At 40.6% G+C, this 24,378-nt stretch overlaps 1 protein-coding gene across 3 annotated transcripts in view; it reads left to right on the top strand.

Moving 5' to 3' along the window:
• Nucleotides 1-24,378, top strand: part of LOC137644024 (uncharacterized) — a 244,723-nt gene that overhangs the window by 166,931 nt on the left and 53,414 nt on the right. For all 3 annotated transcript variants that reach the window (XM_068376906.1, XM_068376907.1, XM_068376908.1), the window contains exons 2-4: nt 1,867-2,067; nt 15,099-15,262; nt 21,961-22,085. In XM_068376906.1, coding sequence (XP_068233007.1) covers nt 1,868-2,067; nt 15,099-15,262; nt 21,961-22,085 — 489 coding nt within the window. In that variant the 5' untranslated portion in view covers nt 1,867. The remainder of the gene's footprint in view (nt 1-1,866; nt 2,068-15,098; nt 15,263-21,960; nt 22,086-24,378) is intronic.

Genomic DNA, 24,378 nt, shown 5'->3' with positions numbered 1-24,378 from the left:
GACTTCATCCCTGAGTCTATTGCTAAGACTCAAATTCGGGCTGTAGCGGATCGTAGATTCAGTCCCTTCTGGATTGAAAGTCTTCATACTGTAACAAGTGACCCAGATCAACTGCAGATCAATAGACTGTTCTTCAGCACAGGCAGGATCAAGAGTAGAGTTGCAAAGAACTCGATCTCTTGCTGGATCAGGAAGGTGATCAAACAAGCCCTCCAAACAGACTCGACCCCTCTTGACCATAGACCTAGAGCTCATGATGTCAGGGGTGTTAGCACATCCTTGGCTTTCACGAAGAACTTTATTGTGACACAGGTTTTACAAGTGGGCCTGTTGAAACGTCAAATTTCATTCACTGCCCACTACCTGCAAGATGTAACCCACAGGAGCTTTGACACAGTCTTCATAGGTCCTGTGGTGGCTGCACAAAGCGTGGTCAGCTCAGCTCCCCCTTAGGACAAGTAGCAGTTGTTTGAGGGCAGATGTTTCCCGTTTGTAAGTCTAGTATGAATGTACGTATGACTAGCCTTTTCTTCTTTCGTTCTTCCACCTCTTAGGACTTGAGCAAGCCGAGGAACTCTGCAAGCTGACCTCTTGACTGCAGGTGGGTATCATTGTCCATTGTGTAACCTGATCTATGCCTGTATATTTGTTATGTCCCCATTCTCCTAGCAAAGTAAGAGTCAGGTAATGACCATGTAAGAGGAGCTGAGGTTCAGATTAAGTCTTACCTAGCTGAGTCACATTGCTTAGTTTCACACCTTCGCACAATTGCTCAGGCCGTTATCTCTCATTGAGATGTAGTGAGGTGATAGAGTGCACTCTTCCACAGCTTGATCAAAGCACAAGAATTACACCCCATTTCAGCAATTAGCTAGTTAGTTTTATATATCTACCCACCTTAAACGTGTCTCTGGAATAAATGAAAATTTGGAAAAAATTTGTATTTTCTAACCACACAAACTTGAAACTCTACACACACTGGCCTGCCATCACCTACCCCAAGGAAGTCCTGCCTGCAATTGCAAAGTGACGTGTCGGCTACTGTATGTGAGAGCGGGGTGGTTAGTCTATCCCCGCTAACTAGCGGGGGTAAGTTATAAGGGCAGGTGAGTTATACAGAACTGAAAGTAAAAATTTTAATTTAAAAATAAGAAAAATCTATTATATCTCTACTTACAACAAATTTTAATTGCATCACCCACAACATCTCCATGCTCATGTTAGCAGATTGACAGGAGTCATCAGTTTCATTTTTCTCCATGACCAAAATACCTTGACATTTCCTGAGCCATTAAACTAGCTAAATAGGGTTTTAGGGACTTCCTCTCCCCCATTGGATGAGTCTCCTATTAAAGGTCAAATGTCTATGTCTTGAAGGGACATATAAAATTTTTTAATCACTTTGTATTTATCCTAGCTATACAAACCTAAGACCTTAAAGTTACACTACATGCCTCAACTTGCCAGCAAGCTCTAGGTTAAGGTCAAAGCGAAGGTTACGCTTACCTGCCACCCAGCATCAATGGCAGTATTACTGTGTTGTTTAAGGTTCAAATGGCTGTTCCAGCTTTGCTGAATCATATGTACTCCTATTAAAGGTCTTAGGTTTATATAGTTAGGAAAAATACAAATTGATTAAAAACAATTTGATGTTTACATGTCATTCATTTTCTCTCCAGATAATACAACATTATTGATAATCTAGTCATGGATAATAAATACTGTACCTACTTTAAATACAATTTTTTCATAAAGGAAGAGTTCTTGTAAAAACTCAAATAAGTAAATCTGGGTTATCCTAAGGTTTAAACTTTGATTAAAGAAAATGTTTGTACGTTTAAATTATATTTAAACTTTTCTTGACAGAATGGCCTACACCGACCTAAAAAATGAAATCTGCTGTACTTGGTTACGACTGAATTCAGATCAAATGGATCAAGTTCGCCTCCATTTGTTGGAGCTATCATCATCAAGCAAAATATCTAGAATGAGGGACATATACGGTTGTAGTGACTTGGCATCTGCTCTTCGTTTGTTAGAAAAATGGAAACTTTTAACTCCATACAAGTAAGATAACTTGTGTAAAATTGTTTTGTTCCTATACATAGTATCAACCTTCTACTTTTAATAGGAGTGTGATTTCATCAAAGCTCAAAACGGCTGTTAAGCCCTTGAACGAGGTAAACATTGTTGCCTGTCAGATAGCTGATAGGCCCCTTCCATCCAACAGGTAGAGCTACCTTTACTTTGACTGGCCTTTGAGGAGTACAGACATGCTTCTCGGCAGCCTTATCTGGTTGTTTTAATCTTTAGCTTTTTCTTTCAGATTGAATAGGTGGTCTTACAAACAGTTATGTTTAAGGGATATTAATAGGAGAAGGCAAGGGCAGTATTTTTTAATACTGTAACTGTAATTATGTGACAGTTTACTGTTCAACCCTCCACTATCCAACATACTTGCTCCAGGCTGGTGGTATGTCTGTAGGTGTTCTACTGTATCACATGTGTGTGACCATAAAATGATGATGACAATGTGAACCTAACGAAGTTTGTTATCCTTGGATATAGCTGGTGCGATGTCAGAAGAAGAGTTCCTCCACTGACTTATGTCTGTGTGCTAATCCCAGAAGGGGTAAAGTTGTATCACCTGGTTGTGCTGTTGTGGGCTCTCTTCTCGTTAGTGTTGTCATTGACTAGCAGGACTCCAGGGAAGATGGACTTCAAGTTCTCCCATCTCCCCTGCCTCATCTTTGGCAAGCCTTCGCTACAGCTTTTGAAGAAGAATGAGTAGAGGACATCATTGAAGTAGTCCTTCAAGACCGATCGATTGGAGTTAAAGTGTAACTCCGGCCATTTCCCTCAACTTAGGAGAAACAGTACTGGTACCAGGAACTTTCCTTCTTGAGTATGTGGCTAGAGTTGTCCCATTGTAGGAAACATCACCACATACAAAACTTGGAAGGTGTCTAGGTACTCAGTGGGAGTGTTTTCAGTCCTTTTACCTGTATTATGCCGGGATAAGTGAGGTCTGGGAGTTGTCACATAGCGGGAAGAAACGATGGTTCACACTACTCTCATATCAACTGGGCGTATACACTGCCAGTCATAATGGAAAGAGACACTGCCCTTCCTTACCCCTCCCAAAACAAAACTGATTTTGAGCGAAGCCAAAAATCTATTTTTGGGTGAGATAGCCATGTCGTCCTGATGGAAGGTTCCTAATTGTAGCTTCCAAGGGATATATGAATTACAGTGATATTCCCAGAGAATTTACCTTTAGGTCTACAGAATTCTAACTCCTGGCGCGAATATCCTTAAAATTTCTCTTAAGATATCGCAAAAATTAGGGGACGTATATCTTGATACGACACATAGCAATCTTCACCCCGAATAGCGCTTTCGCCTCGGGGGAAGAGTGACAAATTTGGAAGGGGAGCCGTTATCAAGGTTACCCTATTTCCCATACTACTATTGAGTATCAAGATGGCGGTGATTCCTTGTAGCATTGAGCATGGTGCTACAGATATAGTAGTTTTGTGAGGGATTCTGCAAAGGCTTTTTCTATAGAAAAGGAGGGTGGGTCCATCAGGACGACATGTCTATCTCTTAAAAATAGATTTTTCGCTTCGCTCAAAATCTGTTTTTTGGGCTCAAGCCATGTTGTCCTGATGAAAGTTTACCAGAGAATTACTAGAAAGTACTGTATCTGTGGATTTTCATCGGTGCCTTAACCTTGGGACAATTTTTCTATGGTCATCTGGACCATTGAGACAAATGACGTTACCGTTATCTGTCATTACCACTAATCATAGACAATGTTAGTGCTTCCTGCCCCCTACAGGGAAGAGTCATACTAAACAGTAGAAAAGGGGCCTCAAGGTTAGCATATATTGTATGAACAAACGTAAGTATTCACTGAGTATACAAAAGGTCTCACAGTTTGTATATATTGTCGGAACAATATCAGTGTCCATTATATCCATTGTTTGTAAGCATACAATGATATGAAGTTTACTTACATGAGTAAGTCAAAGAACTCTGGCATCTTAAATATGCAAGTTGCCGGGTGAGTTAGGAGGCAATTACATTCTAATAGACAATTATTTCGAATAAATGACTAAATGAAATAAAAAGTGAAACGAATGTAGCATGATAAAGGAATTATACATGCGACGTAAACAGAAATTATTTTCCTTTTTTAAAAGGGAAGAAATGATGAGTACCACTCTCAGACTGAAGAAAAACTTTTTAATAAATTTTTCCTTTGTAATTTCTGTAATTGTTGTATCTTATCGACACTGTGTACTACGTACACACGGCACGAGTGTTATCTGTATAGCTCCACACCTGAGATTTTGAACGGATTTAGTGTCACCTTGGTAACACTCATTTAAAGGGTATCACACTGAAATTGCTGACACCTTCTCCCTTTAATTGACAGTCCCAATCAATTAACTGTTCATCGCAGAATTAGACGACAGGTTTTAATATACTACCTGCCGCCACCACATAATGCTTCAGTTCATGGACCTGCTTAGCATAGTGTTTGTAGAACACTCTGGATGATTTCCATCCAGTATATGAGCAAAGACACTCAAAGTCCATATACTGAAAAAAGTTCAGTGATGAAGCAATTTTCCTCGGATCATGACCTGCGGGAGTACTGTCAGGATCTGCTCTTCGAATAAAGTAGGAGAGCTTCGCCCTCAGTTGTTTTAGGGATAAGTTTGATCCAGAGGTTTCTCTGTTAAAGAGGTGTCCTCCCCTGAAGTCTGAAGTTTTCCGAGGATAGACCTTTAGACACTCTACAGGACATAGAGATACATCTTCCTTCAGAGGGCAGATTCTCCAGGGACCCCACCTCTTTGTGGGTAGCTCGTTCTTAGCGAGAAAGGTTGGATCAGGAAAGAGATTCAGTTCTCCCACTTCTGTGAACTGAATATGGCCCTCATCTCTAGATAGGTCCACTATTTCACTAACACTAGCCCCAGAGGCTATAGCGAACAGAAAAATAACCTTTTGGGTTAGATCCTTGAGGGAACAATCTTCATTGTTCATAGATGAGGCATAATGTAGGACCTTGTCCAAAGACCATGAGATGGGCTTTGGTGGTGCTGCAGGCCTAAGCCTTGCGCATGCCTTCGGGATCTTATTAAAGATTTAATTCGCCAGATCCACTTGAAAGGCATATAGAAGAGGTCTAGTCAAAGCTGACTTGCACATAGTTATCGTGTTGGCCGCCAGACCTTGATTATGAAGGTGGACAAAGAAGGACAGACAGAAGTTCATTGAAATTTTTTTCGGTCCTTTTGCTTTTACAAAAGCAACCCAGTTTTTCCAAGATGACTCATATTGTCTTCTAGTTGACTTAGACTTTTATTCTTCTAAGTATTCTATATTGCCTTCTGAGATCCCAAATCTTTTCCTAACCGCTACGGCAAGAAAATCATGAAATGAAGGGTTTGGGCTCTCTGTGATAAATCAAAGGCAATTAACTTCTGAACCTTCTGAGATAGTACTAGGTTCAGTACTAGGGCCAGCCTCGGCCTCAGTTCCTTCACTAAAGGGAACCGGTTGCTCTTGGGCTACTTGGGAGCCAACAGAGCCACGCCTCCCAGGAAGGATCTCAGCATGTTGAGGACCTTCAGCAGGATATTGGATGGGATGAACAGGAATTCCTGAGTCCATCCCTTCCATACTTGAGACATGTTGTCTGTTATCTCTACTAGAGGATCCTCGTATGGGGCTACATATCGAGGTAGTTTTTTGATGACGCTCGTGACGAAGAGGTCGATCTGCTGCTTGGGGACTTGTTCCCATCTGGGAGAGAATAGGTTTCCGTCTGTGGACCATTCTAACTCTATCAGCTTGAGCCTGAGTAGAGCATCCGCTGTCACATTGCGGATCGATTGTACATGAAATGCTGATAGGTGCCATCCTTTTAGGCAAAGGATGGCTAACATCACCTAAACTATATGAGACACTCTCTAGCCTTGTCGGTTCTGACGTCTCATTATCGCTTCGATGTCCCAGATCAGCCTGAGGAGGTCTGATCTGCGTGGAGAGTTTCCCCACCCACGACAGGACTAACATGGCCTTAGATAGAAATGACCGAATCCCTTGGATTTTCCTCTGATGGGAGTGAACACCCCATTCTTCCGACTAGGTATCCATGTAGATGATCTTCAATAGTCGGGGTAGTTGCAAGGGCCCGGTTTTCAATAGGCTTCTGGCTTTTGACCATTGTTAGGGAAGCGATTAAGGAAAGACCGATATTATTATTATTATTATTATTACTTGCTAAGCTACAACCCTAGTTGGAAAAGCAGGATGCTATAGGCCCAGAGGCCCCAACAGGGAAAGTAGCTCAGTGAGGAAAGGAAACAAGGAAAATAAAATATTTCAGGAAGAGTAACAACATTGAAATAAATATTTCCAGTATAAACTATAAAAACTTTAACAAAACAATAGGAAAAGAAATAAGATGGAAGAGTGTGCTTGAGTGTACCCTCAAGCAAAAGAACTCTAAACCAAGGCAGTGGAAGACCATGGTACAGAGGTTATGGCACTACCCAAGACTAGAGAACAATGGTTTGATTTTGGAGTGTCCTTCTCCTAGAAGAGCTGCTTACCATAGCTAAAGAGTCTCTTCTACCCTTACCAAGAGAAAAGTGGCCACTGAACAATTACAGTGCAGTAACCCCTTGAGTGAAGAAGAATTATTTGGTAATCTGTGTTGTCAGGTGTATGAGGACAGAGGAGAATATGTAAAGAATAGGCCAGACTATTCAGTGTGTATGTAGGCAAAAGGGAAAATGAACCGTAACCAGAGAGAAGGATCCAATGTAGTACTGTCTGGCCAGTCAAAAGACCCCATAACTCTCTAGCGGTAGTATCTCAACGGGTGGCTGGTGCCTTGGCCAACCTACTACCTACTACCTATATCAGTCCTTTTAGATCTCTTCGAGCGTTTGATGCGTACTTTCTCCAGACTCTGTGCTCTTAGCACTGGGTCTGTCACTATTGCAAACTGGAGAGAGTTCAGAACTCCTCCCTGTTAGCGTCTTGGAATCCTGACTGATTACCATAGTCTCTTGACCGACCCTGCGATCTCCTTTTACATCCCCAAGGGAAAGGAGAGCTGGTGTGACCACAGGTTTCAATGGTTTTTTAACCATTGAAGCCTTTGAACTGGAGGGAATCAAGACTTCTTAAAGCTGATCTTGCATCCCCGATGTTCCAGGAACTGGAACACTTCCTTGGATGCTCATAGACCAGCCACTTCGGGTGCTGCCCACACCAGCCTTTCATCCAGGTACTTTGTTACATGAACTTTTTCTAGGCCTGGTTTTTGCGTGACTGTGTTTGCCAATCCCGTGAAGATACTTAGGAATGTGTTTAGTCCGACAAGTATCTCTCCTAGGACAAACTTTATCCTCTGTAACTTGAATCCTAGGTAGGAGGAGAGGGGGCGACTGACTGGAAGCTGCCAATAGGCATCTTTCAGGTCTGACAAGACTGTGAACACCCTTTTTTGAAATAGGGTCCTTATGTTCAGAAGGGTTAACATTCTGAACTTGCTGTTTTATTTGAACTTGTTGAGTGGTGTCAAGTCCAGAATGACACTGAGTTTTCTTGAGTCCTTCTTGTGAACACCAGACAGCCTTCCCTGGAATTCGATGGACTATACTTTCCTTACCACCTGTATGCTCTAGAGCTCTAAGGTATACTCTTCCAGGACGGGGTTGGAGTGTAGGAACAGTTGAGGAAATGATGGTGGAGGCCATTCTAGTCCCATCTTGATTAGGCCTTGGACCCAAGGATCGAAGGTCCAGCGATCCTGAAGGAACCTCCCTCCTACCAGAAGCGTCTCTTTGCTTTCGCCTGATCAAAAGGTTTACATCTTCGACCACCTGCCTGTGGCACCGCGGTCATCGAAACTGTGGGATGTTGTTGAACATCCCGAGGAAAATTTCTAGACTTTACCGTCTTCCTTTTATGTTGGGGACCCATGTCCGTGGAAGACTTTCTCTTTGACAGGATGCCCCACTTCTGGAGAATTCCTATGTTCTCTGTGGTGGCTTTCTTAATCACCTCTCTAACTATCTCGTTTGGAAAGAAGTTTCTACCCCAGATCTTGGAAGATATTAGCTTCCTGGTTTCGTGTTTCACTGTTGCGGCAGCGAACACAAACTCCCTACAGGCTCTCCTAGCCTTCATAAAGGCCTAAAGGTCTTTTACTAAGGTGGCCATATGCATTTTGGCAAAGACCATGAGCATGTCTGGGGTACTTTGATGGCCTGAACACAACTCTATGCAGTTCTGTAGGGATAGGGAGGCTGAAAGTCTCTCCTTTGTGTATTGTTCCTTGCACAAAAGAAATTCAGAAAGTTTAGGGAGATTCTCGCTAAACTGTCGTCTAGCGATATCCGCGTCTAGTTTTCCTACTGAAAAGGTTAAATGGACTTCCTTCCAATCCTTCTCCTGCATGGGTAAGGCTGGTGACAGAGGCTTGTACTCCTCAAGTGCAGGACATGGTTTACCTGCCTCCACTGGCATGGCAACCGATTTAAATGCCTTCCAGGGGAATGATATTGAAGCAGGAACAAGAAAGGTAGGATGTCTGTTACTTAGTGTGAACACTTTCGACACTGAGTAACCCGCCTTTCTCAGGCTACTTGACAAGATAGCCTGTGCCTTATCATGGTCGAGAATCATGACCTCCTTCAGTTCCGTTTCTTTTCCTAACGTTGGTTCATGCTTCAGTCAATAGAAGCAATTAGGGAAAGTGTCAATGCTTGGCCAAAACTGGATTTCGTCTAAAGGAACAGCACCCTTCTTCTACGAGATGTATAGTTTGCCGTCTAAAATCGGCATAAGCTTCGCATACCTCCAGGGATTGGTTTTGGAGAATGTCGGAAGGTCTTGGTCTTTGGGTCGTTTGTATGACCCTTGGAGAGCGACAAGTGGAGCTTCACAGAGCTCTATCTTGAATTTTGCTTCCTCCTTTTTGCCTTGTTTGCGAAAGTTTTCTATTAAACCTTTCATATGGGCCAGTAATTGGTCCATATTGTCTAATCGAGGGGTAGAAGACAGTCATCATCCATACGGACGCATCAAAGGAAGGATGGGGAGGTCACTCCCACCAATGGAAAGTCCAAGGGACTTGGTCCTCTCTATTCAAGACCTTCCACATCAATATTTTGGAAGCCATGGCAGTCTTTCTCACACTGAAGAAACTATCCCCTCGCAATTCAGTCCACATAAGACTGATCCTGGGCAGCCAAGTAATAGTTAGATGTTTGAATTTTCAAGGCTCGAGATCACCCCAAATCAACCAAGTGATGTTGGCCATCTTCCGCCTAGCGGAAAAGAAGAGATGGCATTTATCAGCAGTTCACCTTCAAGGGTTCCGCAATGTGACGACTGATGCTCTACCCAGGCTCATGCCGATACTGTCAGAATGGACCCTAGACGCAGGATCATTCTCCTTCATCTTACGTCAAGTCCCAGAACTGCAAATCGACCTCCTCGGGATGAGCGACAACAAGAAACTACCTCGTTATGTGGCCCCATACGAGGGCCCTCTAGCGGAAGCGGTGGACGCCATGTCCCTCGACTGGAATAGATGGAACTGGATTTACCTGTTCCCTCCAACCAATCTCTTAATGAAGGTCCTCAACAAGCTGAGATCCTTTCAGGGAACGGCAGCTCTAGTGGCTCCAAAGTGGCCAAAGAGCAATTGGTTCCCTCTATTACTGGAACTGAAGCTGAGGCTGATCCCTCTGCCGGACCCAGTACTGTCTCAACAAGTACAGAAGTCGACTGTCTTCGCTTCATCACAGAAAACCCAAAACCTTCATCTCATGATTTTCTCTCCTTAGCAGTAAAGAAAAGGTTTGGGATCTCGCGAGATAGTATAGACTTCTTAGAAGAATATAAGTCTAAGTCTACTAGAAGACAATATGAGTCATCTTGGAAGAAGTGGGTTGTTTTTGTCAAGGCAAAAGGACCAAAAGAAATCTCAACAGACTTCTGTTTATCCTTCTTTATCCACCTTCATAAACAAGGTTTGGCAGCCAATACGATAACCATGTGTAAATCAGCCTTGACTAGACCTCTGCTATATGCCTCCCAAGTAGACTTGTCAAATGATATCTTTAACAAGATCCCTAAGGCTTGCGCTAACCTTAGGCCTGCTGCCCCTCCGAAGCCCATTCCATGGTCCTTGGATAAGGTTCTACACTTTGCTTCAACAGTAAAAAATGAGCATTGGTCTTTGAAAGACTTGACCCAAAAAGTTATATTCTTGGTTGCTCTAGCCTCGGGGGCCAGATTAGTGAAATAGTGGCCCTATCCAGATATGAGGGCCATATTCAGTTCACAGAAGTAGGAGAACTGAATCTTTTTCCTGACCTAACATTTCTCGCCAAGAACGAGCTACCTACCAAAAGGTGGGGTCCCTGGAGAATCTGCCCTCTGAAGGAAGATATCTTGCTGTGCCCAATAGTGTCTAAAGGTCTATCTTCGTAGAACTTCAGACTTCAGGGGAGAACAGCTCTTTAAGGGAGAAACCTCAGGGTCAAACCTATCCCTAAAACAACTAAAGGCGAAGATCACCTATTTTATTCGCAGAGCGGATCCTGACAGTACACCCGCAGGTCATGATCCGAGAAAAATTGCTTCTTCATTGAATTTCTTTCAATACATGGACTTTGAGCGTCTTCGCTCATACACTGGATGGAAGTCGTCCAGAGTGTTTTTCAAACAATACTCGAAGCAAGTGCAAGAACTTGAACGCTTTGTGGTGGCGGCAGGTAGTGTATTAAAACCTGTCGTCTAGTGCTGCGAAGAACAGTGAATTGATTGGGACTGTCAAAGTAAGGGTGAAGGTGTTGACACTTCACAGTGCAATACTTTAAAATAAGTGTCACCAAGGTGACGCTATGGACTGTTCTAGTTATTCAAGGTGAAGAAACATAGAGATAACACTTGTGCTGTGTGTTCTTACACAGTGTGAAGAGACAATCAATATCACAGAAATGCATATCAGAAAATTTAATAAATTTTCAGTTTACAGTGGCTCTAACACGTTTTCCCTTTAAGGCGAAACAAACATTTTCTGGATTTTGATTGTAGAACATGTTTCTCATTGCATTTATCAACATTATGTTAACATTTTGTTATATATTTTGATTTTGCTGGTTATTTATTACCAATAAATACTTGATGTTTATTTGCGTCCTATTTCGCCCCGAAATTGATTTTCAATAAAATTATGTCGAGTATTATTTTCCTTTAATAAACTGCATATGTTTATACGAACAAAATATATAGCTAATACCTTTGTTCTTATACGAGTACAAGCTTTATCTGGTAACGCGTACAGCGAGACCTGTATGCTCTTGATGCTATGTTTGTTCATATTTTATATGCAAACCTTGAGACTTCTTTCCTATGTCTAGTATGACTCTTCCCTGCAGGGGGCAGGAAGCACTAACATGGTTTATGATTAGCAGTAATGACATATTATGGTAACGTCATATGTCTCTATGGTCTGGATGACCAATGAATAACTGTCCCGAGGTTAAGGCACTTTTGGAAAATCCACAGATACAGTACTTTCTAAATAATTCTCTGGTAACCTTCCATCAGGAAGACATGGCCTGAGCCGAAAAAACGGATTTTGAGCGAAGCGAAAAATCTATTTTTGGTTGAGATAGCCATGTCGTCCTGATGGACCCGCCCTCCTTTTCTATAGAAAAGGCCTTGGCAGGATCCCTCACAAAACTACTATATTTGTAGCACATTGCTCAATGCTACAAGGAATAAGCGTGGGGGTGACGTACAGCGCCATCTGGATACTCGTAGTAGTAAGGGAGGAAGGGTAACCATGATATCGGCTACCCTTCAAATTTTGCCACTTTCCCCCTCGAAGCGAAAACGCTATTCGGGGTGAAGATTGCTATGTGTCGTATCAAGATATACATCCCCTGATTTATGCGATATCCATAGGAAAAATTTTAAGGATATTCACGCCAGGAGTTAGAATTCTGGAGACCTAAAGGTAGATTCTCTGGGAATATCACTGTAGTCAAATATCCCTTAGGAAGCTACTTATATGAACCTTCCATCAGGTCGACATGGCTATCTCACCCAAAAATAGATTTATTAATTCAATCAGAGATAATACATCTAGAATTACTAGCATAATTCGATACTCGTCTCTTTTAGAGATTTAAGGATAAACCCTTCCTTCCCTCTGAGTGCCGCCATTAGGCGGCAACCCTATCCTTTGTCTTCCCATAGAGTAGTGTACTCCGGCTTGACTGAGATAGTGTTTCTGTCCATCCTCTTTGCCGGTGAGTATCCCGGCTTTGAAATACGACAGTAACTCAGAGTATTCAGTCTTGTTGTCGGGAACTCTACTGATGGGGGATTAGTCATTCCCCTGCCGGTTACACAGTTGCCGGCATAGGAAGCCCGGCTTCCCTAGTCCACAACCAAAAGTGGTAGTACAGTTGCCGCTACCCTTCTCCCTTGTGGACTAGAAGACATGTCTTATATCCGGCAATGTCTTCAGCTAAGGAATCGTTATTCCTCTGCCGCCCAAGACGGCGCCTGCATAGGAAACTATGTTTCCTTGATTTGCAGCCGACAGTAGGAGGCATACCTGCTGCCTTCTTTCTATGCAAAATATAAGACCCTTTCCCTTCCCCTTCTGTCCTCTAGTGCCGTCACAACCTCTGTGGCCGGTATTCTACAATCTCCCCGCTTGCCGGGCTGATTACGATGCCGGCCGGGCTCCTACAAAGGCGGCTAGATTGCCGCTTTGACCTTCCCCATAACAGAAGCAAGGCTTCAGGAAAGGTTGTGCCGGCCATGACGGCTGCTTTTGGGAGACCCATTACAACTTTTGAGTATTCTTCAGTCCTCTCTTGGACTGCCATCTACAAACTCTGTAACCGGCAGTGCAGCCGGCAACAGATATTGTGGCTGGATGGAAGCTAGAATTGATACATTCTCTCCCTTTCCATTTGAATCCTCATTCTGGAAAGAAGGCAATAGAGACAGTAGTCCCTACAACCCTAATTATTGTACTAAACTATGATAATACAGTAGTCCTTCTCTCCATTCTTTCTCTCTCTCTGTCGGCAAGTGCCGCCAGGTGCTAGCCTAGCCTGGTAGTATACCGGCAGAACTACAGTATAGATTATACAGTAGCCAGTATTCCTGCAATATAACAATACAGCAGTTAGAAAACTACTGTACAGTATACTGACAACTCGGATGTTCCACAGAAGGTAACTAAGTTTTGCACATTATAAACTACACTCCGATATGCAAAGTATATGTCTCTTGATTGTGATTACCAGTATCTTATGAAGTGCAGCTTGAATTGATACAAGAGTACAGTCAGCAGGTAAACACTTCCAATCAGTGGATATCACCCTACTAAGGGGCTATTTTCTACCCCTATCAAGTGAGGATTTCCTGTCGGGATCATTAACTCCCCTATGCTCTCTCCTGATCTGACATTGATGTTAAGCCAAGCCAATGGCACCTTATCAAACATGTAGGTGTGGGTACTTTGGTTATTTTGATCCATGCATCTTCTTAATGACGTATGTTGGTTACTTTGTCTTTGATATCCACAGGCTTATTCATGACAGTACCTCTACTGCGTGACTGCAATTCTAGCTAGCATCTCCAAGCCCTACAGGGAGTAGAGCGTGCTGCAAAAAAAAAAAAAAAGAATATAATGATATAATGTTAAGGGACCAAAGTATAAAAAGTTAACAAAAACAAAACTGTATAAATACAAAAAAATTCAATAATGCAAAGATTTTTAAGTAATTTGTATTTTTCCTATCTGCAAATATTTCGTTTTTCACAGTGTAGGCTTTGTAATAATGTCGGAACAAAAGATAAATTTAGAAGTAATTTGTATTTTTCCTTAAAATACAAACCTGTAGCTATTTATACAAATTGTCCCGCCATCACCTGTCCCCCTAAAAAGTCCTGCCTGCAATCAAAAGTGAGATAGACACACTGGTGTGTAAGTAAATGGGGTAGCTGGCAACCACCGCTATCCCTCACTACACCCTGCTAACTAGCGGGTCAGTAGTTGCCACTTCGCTTACAATTCTGTATGACTAGTCTTCCGGCTTTGCTGAAAGATAATCCCTATAGATAGGTACGGGTTTGTATCGTTAGGAAAAATACAAATTACTTCCAATTTTGTAATTTTTTCACTACAATATTTAGAAGAGTATGACGGATAGGTTCTACACCCTAAGTCTAGTAGTGGCACCATGGTTTTTTTTTTTTTTTTTTTTTTTTTTTTTTTTACTAATTGCATGGAAAAGTCATTCAGGTTAAATTTAGAAATACTTTGAAAACTGAATAACTTTTAGGTATGGTTAGAAGATAAAAGTTGATTTTTGGATAGTTCCGGGAACTTTGCTTCTCTAGTGTAATAATGTTTTATTTCTTGTCTTGAATCAAACTTTCATATGTAACACCATTGGTCTTTACCCAGTTAGACCCTTTTGGCAATGCTAAATTTTGTGTAGAAAAGGAAATATATGACACTTTTTCTTCACACTAGTTATGAAATATTTCAGAGGGAAGGAGATATTTGTATATTACCACTTATACTTTTCAGTATAACTCTCCCTGTTACTGTGGGAATCAGCCATTAATGTTAAACTAATTTCTAAAATAGAATTATTTGTTTTAATTTGTATCCAAATTTTATCAAAGTGCCCTATGCCTCCCTACTTATTTTGGTATCTTATTGGTTAGTTAGGTTTCTGACTACAAAGGATTAGTTTATTAATTTGTGAGGTAGCTAAGGTAGATTAAGCTTTGCGCTAACAATCGGTGGGGAGGCTACTGGGTCAGGACATAGAGAATTTCTCCATTTCTAAAGTAAAATTATGTAAAATTCTTTGAAGAAATAGCAGAGAATTTTGGGTAAGTAATAAAAAATATTTAAAAAATAAGGTTACTGTAGGTGTTTGCATCCATTTTTTTTTAAGTAGATTGTATTAAAACATAATCACTGAAATCTAAATCTCATTTTCTGCTTTCAGAGTAGATGTGCTAGTACAGTTGACAGAGTACTTGGGTATGCATGTTGAAATGATTAAAGAGCGTGTGCAAACATACACAAAATCAAATTTGCTATCACAGCCTGTAAGTCCAATTACCGAGGAGATCAGACAACCCTTACAAAATAATGCAATCCATCAAGAGAGTAAGTACAAGTGATTGCTCTTAGTTGTAGACTTTATGATGTTGTTGTCTGTGCAATGCCCAGATCACTTATTTTCTTTAAGTTCAAGTCCAGCTTCAGTACTGCTTAGCTAGACTAAAAAAAATTGGAATCCATTGTTAGACTGAGCATTTTGCAGCCAAAAGGCATTCCTGTAACATTTATCAGCAGCATTATTTGCTATTAAGTTATCACAATATTTCGTGCTGTGTTAAATGTACTATTGATTATATTTTGTTTCATCCTCTTGTTACTTATGGATAAATAATGAATTAATTTAATCTTTAGTTTTACTATTAAACTCTGTTGTAAAATTTTTGTTCTAAAGGAGTTGCATACAGTATATATTGTTGAAGAAACATTGTCAAAGAAACTATGATTGAGAGGTGGTATATAAAGAGTAATAGGCCAAGAATACAACCCTGATGAGCACGAGAGGTTACATTAATGTAATCGGGAACACCAGAGATTACATTATTATAATTAATATGGTGCTCATCAGCAACTACTCATTATAATCTGTTAGTTAAAAGTTAAATAATACTACTAGAAAAGGGTATATCAACTTCCATGTGAGTAAAAGCAGCACTAAAGTTATGACCAATCATGTGGAGTTCATGACCAAAATTTAGAGATTTCTGAACAACACTGGAAATTTTAAGAAGAGCATCACAAGTACCAAGGCCATTACAAAAACTGTACTGCAAGCTAGAGAACAGGTGATTATTTTCAACATATGAATTCTAATGTTTCATTAAAAGACATTCAGAAACTTTAGATGAGATGCAAGCAATAGAAATTGGGAGCTAAAGGGCAAAGCTTGAACTACCATAACTACATTTATGTAATAGAGTAATACCACCAATTGCAAAACTTTACTTTAAGGGAATTAAGTGTTTTTTTAGGTCTGGTAAATTTTCGTAAGAAATATGCAGTATTCCTGTTTTAATCTTTTGCCAAGCCTTTTCCTTGTGTTAATAGAGGAAGAAAGAGTCAAGGGAAATTGCAATGAACTGATGAGATTGTATGCTTTCCATAAATTGAAGGATTTGATTAAAGTGTTAACTTCTGAAACCTCCAGATTATTCAGTTAAGGCTAAGTCACTGGACCTGTCTGTTGATGCTTGTGGGGAAAGATATGTATCTTGTTTATGCCAGTAACAGGATCAATGAAAATTACAATAATCTATGACTTGACTTTCCTAGATTGTGAAACTGGTGTCTCCAACATTGAATCAAAACTGGCAGCCTTGAAGTGGGGTGTTATTTTCTCTACAATCAGTTTTGTATTACTCAGACAAAACAGTACCCTGTGATGTACTGTATATTCAGGAAGTGAAAGTGGCTGATAGTCTGTCATGTACCTTGGAAGAGTTAGTAGAAGTTTATTTTTTGTCGGGTATTGTCCTGAGAACCATGATGTAGTAGCATATCTTGGGCAAGATCTTGAACTGAGGAATATTTTTTTCTCAATTTTACCCAAAATTTCTCATATTTTTTCTATTGTTTATTATTATTTCAGTCTCATTCATATTTTATCAACTTCTCCCACCTTGTTGTCCAACCTCTTTTCATCTTTTCACAGTAGATTTTTAGGAATGGATACCATTGCTGGGATTGGAGTTTTTTTTTAACCAATTGTAGGAGCTGTGGTAGTCTTGTCAACTATCCGATAATGTTTGGATGAAAGGTTTCTCAATATTCCCATATTGGCATACAGAACTATCTCATGCAAAAAAGTTACCCTTGGATTTAGGAGGCAGGATTGTTTCTTGAGATAGGACTCTTAGCATTCTATCTGGTTTGCCTGCCTCTATAATTAAGATGGGTATGAGGACTAAAAGGGACGGGACGAGGGGTCTGGGAACCCCCTCTCCTGTATTATAATCCTGTGAGACATCAAAGAAGTGGAGCTGGGGGGGAGAGTGACTGCTCCCCGTACTCAAGTTTTGGGGTGTTTGAATGTGCGTGGATGTAGTACGATAGAGAGTAAAAGATGTGAGATGGGAAGGATGTTTAGGAATAGAAGGATGGATATATTGGCTTTGTGTGAGACAAAGATAAAAGGAAAAGGTGAAGTGATGTTTGGTGAAATGTCTGGTAGAGTGTCTGAGATTGAAAGGGGAAGAGCAAGAAAAGGTGTGGCTTTATTGCTGAGTGAATGGATGACAGGTAAAGTAGTGGAATGGAAGGAGATATCATCTAGGTTAATGTGGGTAAGGGTTAGGTTGGGTAGGGAATGTTGGGCTTTTGTCAGTGCGTATGGGCCAGGTTGTGAGAAAAGTGAAGACGAGCGGAATGAGTTCTGGAACGAATTAACTAGGTGTGTAGAAGGACTGGGTAGCAGGAATTATGTAATTGTCATGGGTGAATTAAATGCTAGACTGGGTGCTAGAGAGGTAGAAGGTGTCATTGGGAAGTATGGCATACCAGGTGAAAATGAGAGTGGTGAGAGACTGGTAGATATGTGTGTTAAGCAAGAGATGGTGATAATTTCTAGCTTTTTCAAAAAGAAAGATAAAAACAAGTATACATGGGTAAGAGTGGCAAATGGAAGAGTGGTAGGAAGGACGTTAATGGATTATGTGTTGATAACTAAAAGAATGTTTGGAAGATGGAAAGACATGCACGTGTTTAGGGGTATGGCTAACGGTATGTCTGATCATTTTTTGGTGGAAGGAAAATTAGTTGTAGCAAAAGAGTGGGGGAATAGAGTAGGTGGATGTAAAAGGGAGCTAGTGAGGGTTCAAGAGCTAATAAAACCGGGGGTAAAAAGTAAATATCAAGAAAGGTTGAAAATGGCATATGACGAAGTGAAAGTAAGAGAAACGGGTAATTTAGAGGAGTGGAAGTTAGTAAAAGAAAATTTTGTTGGGATTGCAAGTGATGTGTGTGGCAAGAAGTTTACTGGAGGCAGCATGAGGAAGGGCAGTCTGGGAATGATTCTAGACACCAATCTCCACAAAACCTTCTCGAAACAAGAACGACTTCCATTCCAAGAGACTTGAGTCAGAAAAAGAACAACTTCCATTCCAAGAGACTTGAGTCAGAAAAAGAAGAGAGGAGGGACCATAGTGCTGCACCACACGACCTCAGCCCTCTGGACAGAGCCTGAAAGTACCTTCACTTAAATCTCTTAAGAGATGAAGGCCAACTTTCCGGTCCTTGAGCAGCCTCATCGGTTCCTAACAGACCACTCAGTGATGTGATGGACGACACACCACACACCACATAGAGAGACACATCGACAAGCAAGAAGGAACTTGCTCGTAGCCTCTTCCTATCTAACAGTATAAACACTAAGATGGGCCAAAGTCCGTTCGGTACCACTATCAGCCCGCTTCCTTCCAGATTGGAAGAACGTGCTCGCCGACAATCTGTGCACAGCATCTCAGATAAGGTATACCGAATGGACTTTGGATCGCCATGTAGCCAACAAAGTCCCAACTTTACGAGGTCCTCCAACTAGGGGTCTGTTCGCATCAGTCCTGAATCTCAGGCTGCCGTTGCTCACCAGCCCTAGACCCCAAGGCGCTCTGGCAACAACGGTGGGTACAACAATGAAGTTTACGTCTTGTCCCTGTTTTATCTGGAGAAGGGCACTCAAGAAGGCTAGAACATCGGTCAACCTCTCAAGGACTCTCCTAGCTCCGCTATGGCATTATGCTGAACGGTTTCCAAACCTTTTGCAGCTCCTGATAAGTGTCTCCAAGAGAACCCTTCCACATCACAGACAACCCACTTCGACACCTACCACAAGCTATAGTTTTGCTATGCTTGTACGCCTGGAGACTACCCTATACCTCTTTGCGAAAAAGTTGTCTAGATATCTGAGGAATTTCTCAGCATCAGTCTACCAGGCAGTATAACGTCTTGTGTGGTTGGTCTCATGTGAAAGTGTGTCTCTCCACTCGATACCTCGATTCCAGCAATAGCAGAATCCTCGAGTATATACAAGAGGAAAAGACCCCCTATTCAGTTCCGACAGGTAAAGATGATCACTCAACCTTGATCCTTTACCTTCAAACTGAAAGAAAAGGACACCTTCTCATCGATAGACTTTTCCTAACTCATACGGACTTACAATTTGCCTTTCCCCAGTCTGAATTGAGACCTTCCTCTCGGAACATGGTTCAAATCTCCGATCCCTAAAGGGACCTCCTTATGTTCCACTTCACCAGGCAACAAATTTTCTCCTGATTTAAGAACACAATGTTCCTACACACTCGGACAGCAACCATACGAGTCAAGGAACTTCATGGTCTCTCTTTCGACATCGCCTATTATTGAGAAGGGCGAAAGACAATGTTCAGTTTCGTCCCTCAGTATGTCGCTAGACACAGTCTCCAGAGGTGACGGATCCTACACAAGTCTCAACTCGGTAACGGATGATCCAGATCATCCGTTACTGTACCCAGGGTAACATATGAGACTTTACCTAAAGAAAACGGCAACAGCCTGCCCAGGTCCCTTCTCTTGTCATCAGCACTGGCAGAGACTAGAGGAGGATCACCGAAACATCATCTCGACATGACGACTCACAGTGTCAGGGGCATAACTATGCCCCTGGTCCTTCTTAGCAGATTACTCTGTGACGCAGGTTTTACAAGAAAGGATGTGAATGCTCCAGGTGACTTTCACAACCTTTCTCCTGCAAGGCGTTACCCACAGGAACTTGATACGATCTCTATCGGTCCAGTGGTGGCTGCACAACAGCTGGTTATATACTGTACCTCATGCTCCTTATTGGACAAGTAGCAGAAGGTTGAGGGCACTGTTACCTGGTTTTAGTCTGCATGAATGAAAAGATTTGACTGGCTCTTATTCTTTTCTTCATCCTACCCTCTCGTGGGGAAAGCAGCATCCTCAGTTCTCTGCATAAGCTGACCTCAAACCACTGCAGGTAAACCATGCTTCCTTGTGTACCTAGTATTAAGCTAATACTGTTGCGTCCCCTTACCCTGGCGAGGTGGTATTGGGAAGTCTTGGTTACATCAGGTTTTTCCTACATAGACTCGGAATACCTTTACCTAGACAGTCACACTTCTGCACGTCTCAACACACAGCTTGCGTAGGCCGCTGACCTTGCGTAGAGAGGTTTAGTGAGGGCAGGGACTCTTTACTTTTGAGTACTAACATACTCAAATAAGGAGCCCCCGGGCAAAGCCAAAAGCCAGATTGGCAGGGATGTCCACCCTTCCTAATGGGTGAGTCACCCCTAATAAATAGCGTGGTTTGTATTCCACTTACGGAACAAATGACAAATTCGTAGATAATTTTTATTTTTCCTAACTATACAAACCTTAGCTATTTAAACAAACTTGCCCGCCATCCCTATCCCCCCTGAAGTCCTACCTCCAAACAAAGTGACTACTGTAAACCCCTAATAAATAGCCAAGGTTTGTATAGTTAGGAAAAATAAAAATTATCTACGAATTTGTCATGTTATTATTTTACATAAACCTGGAATGAAAGGTAGAAAGACTGGGTCACCTTGGGTTAGAACCATTCATACAGCTGCATGCTGGATATGACATCGATACTGGTAAGCCATATTTCTGAGCATGATTCTATGTAATTAGCTATGTAATAAATACTGTAATTCTCCTCCATCCTCCCTTACTGAGTTGGTGGAGGGTGGAATGTATACCAAACCCATTAGTCATCGTACACCAGGTACAGTATTACATTCCAGACCGATTCTCCCTTTTCGGGAGAAAAATATTCCTTCATTGACTAAGTATCAGGTACACAAACCAAGTAATGGTCAGTTCATGTAAGCCTATCCATCCCTATAAGTGGCTAATAGGAGGTTGTTGAAGTCATCTCTTTCACTTGTGTATGGGACTTGGGAAGCTGGCATATTCCAAGGAAGAAAAATGAACCAACCAGTTAAGTTCTAAGAGAACCTCAAATAAGTGATTCTCCCTAGTTTAAAATACGAAAGATTTATTTTACCTTAAAAACAAATAACAAATTTAAAAGTAATTTGTATTTTTATGTAACTATACAAACGTGAGTCCTTCCCACCTTAATCTACTTTCTCTTTCCTAAGATGAGGGTCAAAAGCAAAAAGTTTTTCATAGGAGAGCAGGCTGTGTTACTCTCCTGCCCTTACCACCTTTCTTTAACTAACTTGTTAATTAATTCAATGGCCATTCCAGCTCCATTGAAGAAATTCCGTATTTTAAAGGACACAGGTTTGTATAGCTATGAAAAAAATGTAATTACTGTACTTTCAAAGTTTATGTTTAAAGGTCTCTCAGTAGCAGCAGCACCATATCAAACGATGTTTCTTGGACTAATCAGCACTAAAGCCAACTCTTCACTTAATCTTGGATCATAGAGGACCAGACATTGGCTGCTGATACTTTATCAGCTAGTCCTATGGGAAATCGACCACCAAATAGCCTGTCCCTAGCTCATAGGGACAGTGTGGTTGTGATTTTACCCATAACACCTGTGAAACTGTTAGTGGGGCTTGAACTCATGGCCCCAGAAATTGGTAGCCCTGACATTTTTACATGGTCACCACATTGATATGCAAATAGGCTCTGTTGAAAGTAATAGGGTTGTATTGGAAACACTAATTTTATTATTATGAAAAATATAAGTTGACACCATTTAATACTGTAACATCAATTTAGAAGATCATTAACAGCACTTCTAATATATTACAGTTTGCAAATATTTAAGTGAAATTTTACGTGGACGATGGGGAGATCTGGGGCGATGTCTTGGCCTGTCAGAATTTGTAAGTGAATTGCAGTCTTCTTCTATTCGCCAAAAAGACAAAATATATCAGGTTTGTGGCTTTCAATGTGTAATGTTTCCTTAACTATATAATACTAGCTTCAAATTGATCTTTCATAAAATTTTACATGATGTCTCGAGCTACAATTCATAAAACAGTGTGCAACAATAACGTAATAATTTTTTTCTCCAAAAAGCCATAAAGTAAGTAATGGGGGATTATAATGTTGTGGTTTAACTACTATTTTTGTACAGCATTTGTTACTATTCTTATTTTACTAAAACAAGGATTATGGTTTTACCTTCATATGTTATATCAAAGGACAGTACAGTAATTAAGGATATTATATTAACCCTTTTGCAGTTGATTTAGGAATGTTTCACAGCTTTGTGTAAGTTGTAACTGCAAAATTCAAAATGCTCAAAATATTTTTTTCTTTCTTTTTTTTGTTCTAAAACCATTCTGTTTTCAGAATTAAACATTATTTTTGCTGGGGTATCTGATTCTATGTCTTAAATTGTTTGATAAAAGAATAAAAAGGAAGAAAAACCACCAAAAATATTCCTTTTCAAAGATGACTATTAATTCCACCAACAATTCTGCCCAATTCATCAATACCTCACACATTCATTTTCTGCATTAGCAACGCTTTTTATACACTTTAGGAGAATAATATGCCTCAATACATGGAATGACACAAAGAGGTGATTTTCAACACATTAATCACAAAAATAGGTGTTTGCTTTCTCTTACATTCTCCTTTACCTTTCATAAAACAATTCTTTTAAATATAAAACTTACCCGCTGGTTATATAAGAATGGCTATAGTCCCTTGGACGCTCCGCAGAAATTCAAAATCTCGTGGCAATCGTAGATATGCCAGGTGTACACTAGCGCCCTGGCGGTAGATAGGCCAAACTATCCCAAACACTTCTAAACTTCCCTGTGCTCTTGCGAGCAAGAAGTGTTGGAATTCACTCGTGATTAACTTTGATTTTAGAAGTATTTTGGTGATGTATACCTAATTTTTGGGTTCTGGCATTCGCTTATTTGTTTATTTGATCTGTGATCACGTGTTTATAACTTAAAAGGTAGGATTAGAAGGTTTTTCAACCTATTTTAAACCTCACGAAAGCATAAGGGTGGGATGTAAACATCTCGTCCATTGATAACGTCACAGCCTTATGACATAGGCTAAAATTCTGACTTGCCTTTTTACAAAGAATGATAGTGAATACTTTCTTTCGAAATATTAAGTGATAAATTAGGTTGAAGGATTTTGTAATTTTAAGAAAATTTTATCCTTTTAATAGGTTTTCTTTAGATAATCTTCGATCTGTTTTCAAAGATAAACTAGCGTTCAGTTTATTTATGTTACGCAGTTGTCAGTATCGTTAGGATATTACGATATCTCTTTGTAGCGATTTTTATTAATAGTACATTCTTCTTACAACTCAAGTTTTTAAGTTGTACTATATAAAAGGAACATTTTATTTTGCAATTAATTGGTCCTTTCAGTATTTTTCTTTAGTCAGAGATTAAAGGAAGTTACAGTTCATTTAATGTTTATACGACGCAGTATTCTTTATAATCGATGTAGCGCACGATTCTATGTATCGTTGTTTACTTGGTGGTTTTTGGAATACTAAAATTGTTCGTATATTAATTGTAGATGTTCCAATGGGTACGGGTGATAATTCGCCTTTTATTGGAACCCCTTAATTTAAGGGTTAGTTTTAATTTATAGATATTCTTTTCTTATATCTATTAAGGTAATATTTTACATTTAATATTTTGTTGCATTTATATGGGATTCAGTGACTTTTGCATTCCCATTCAAACCATTGACAAAATTGTAAGTCTCTCTCTATGGGGTTCATTTTGTTTGAGAGCGCGTATACTTTGGTTTTCAATAATTGTGAAAATATCTTTTTACCAAAGAGTAAAATGCAAATTTTTAGTGCTAATTTAGGCAGTGAATTTTATTCAGTGGAGGGTGCTTCTGTTCGGACCTGTCGTTATCCTAGTCTTAGACCTCTGTCAAGCTCCCGGACCCAGGGGAGAAGTTAAGTCGAACGGCGAAAGGAATTGAGAGGGTAGCTGGGCATTACAGTCTTTCAAGACCCGAACAGAAGTCCCCTCAAGCGTTTTCTGTCGATCCCCAGAACGCTCACCCTCGCTATAGATAAGGCGAGGTAATAGTGTTTTCTAACATTAAACGCTCGCTTCAGGCACGAAGCTAAAAACAAAATTAGATTCATTCTGCGTGTGTTACGTTTCATGCGGCGTGGACGTAGTGCCGCCGCATCCACCAGATGGGTGTTCGTCTCCCGACAGTGGGGAG

Source organism: Palaemon carinicauda, chromosome 7, assembly GCF_036898095.1.
Source record: "Palaemon carinicauda isolate YSFRI2023 chromosome 7, ASM3689809v2, whole genome shotgun sequence".
NCBI lineage: Eukaryota > Metazoa > Arthropoda > Malacostraca > Decapoda > Palaemonidae > Palaemon > Palaemon carinicauda.
This window is presented reverse-complemented; position numbering and strand designations above follow the sequence as displayed.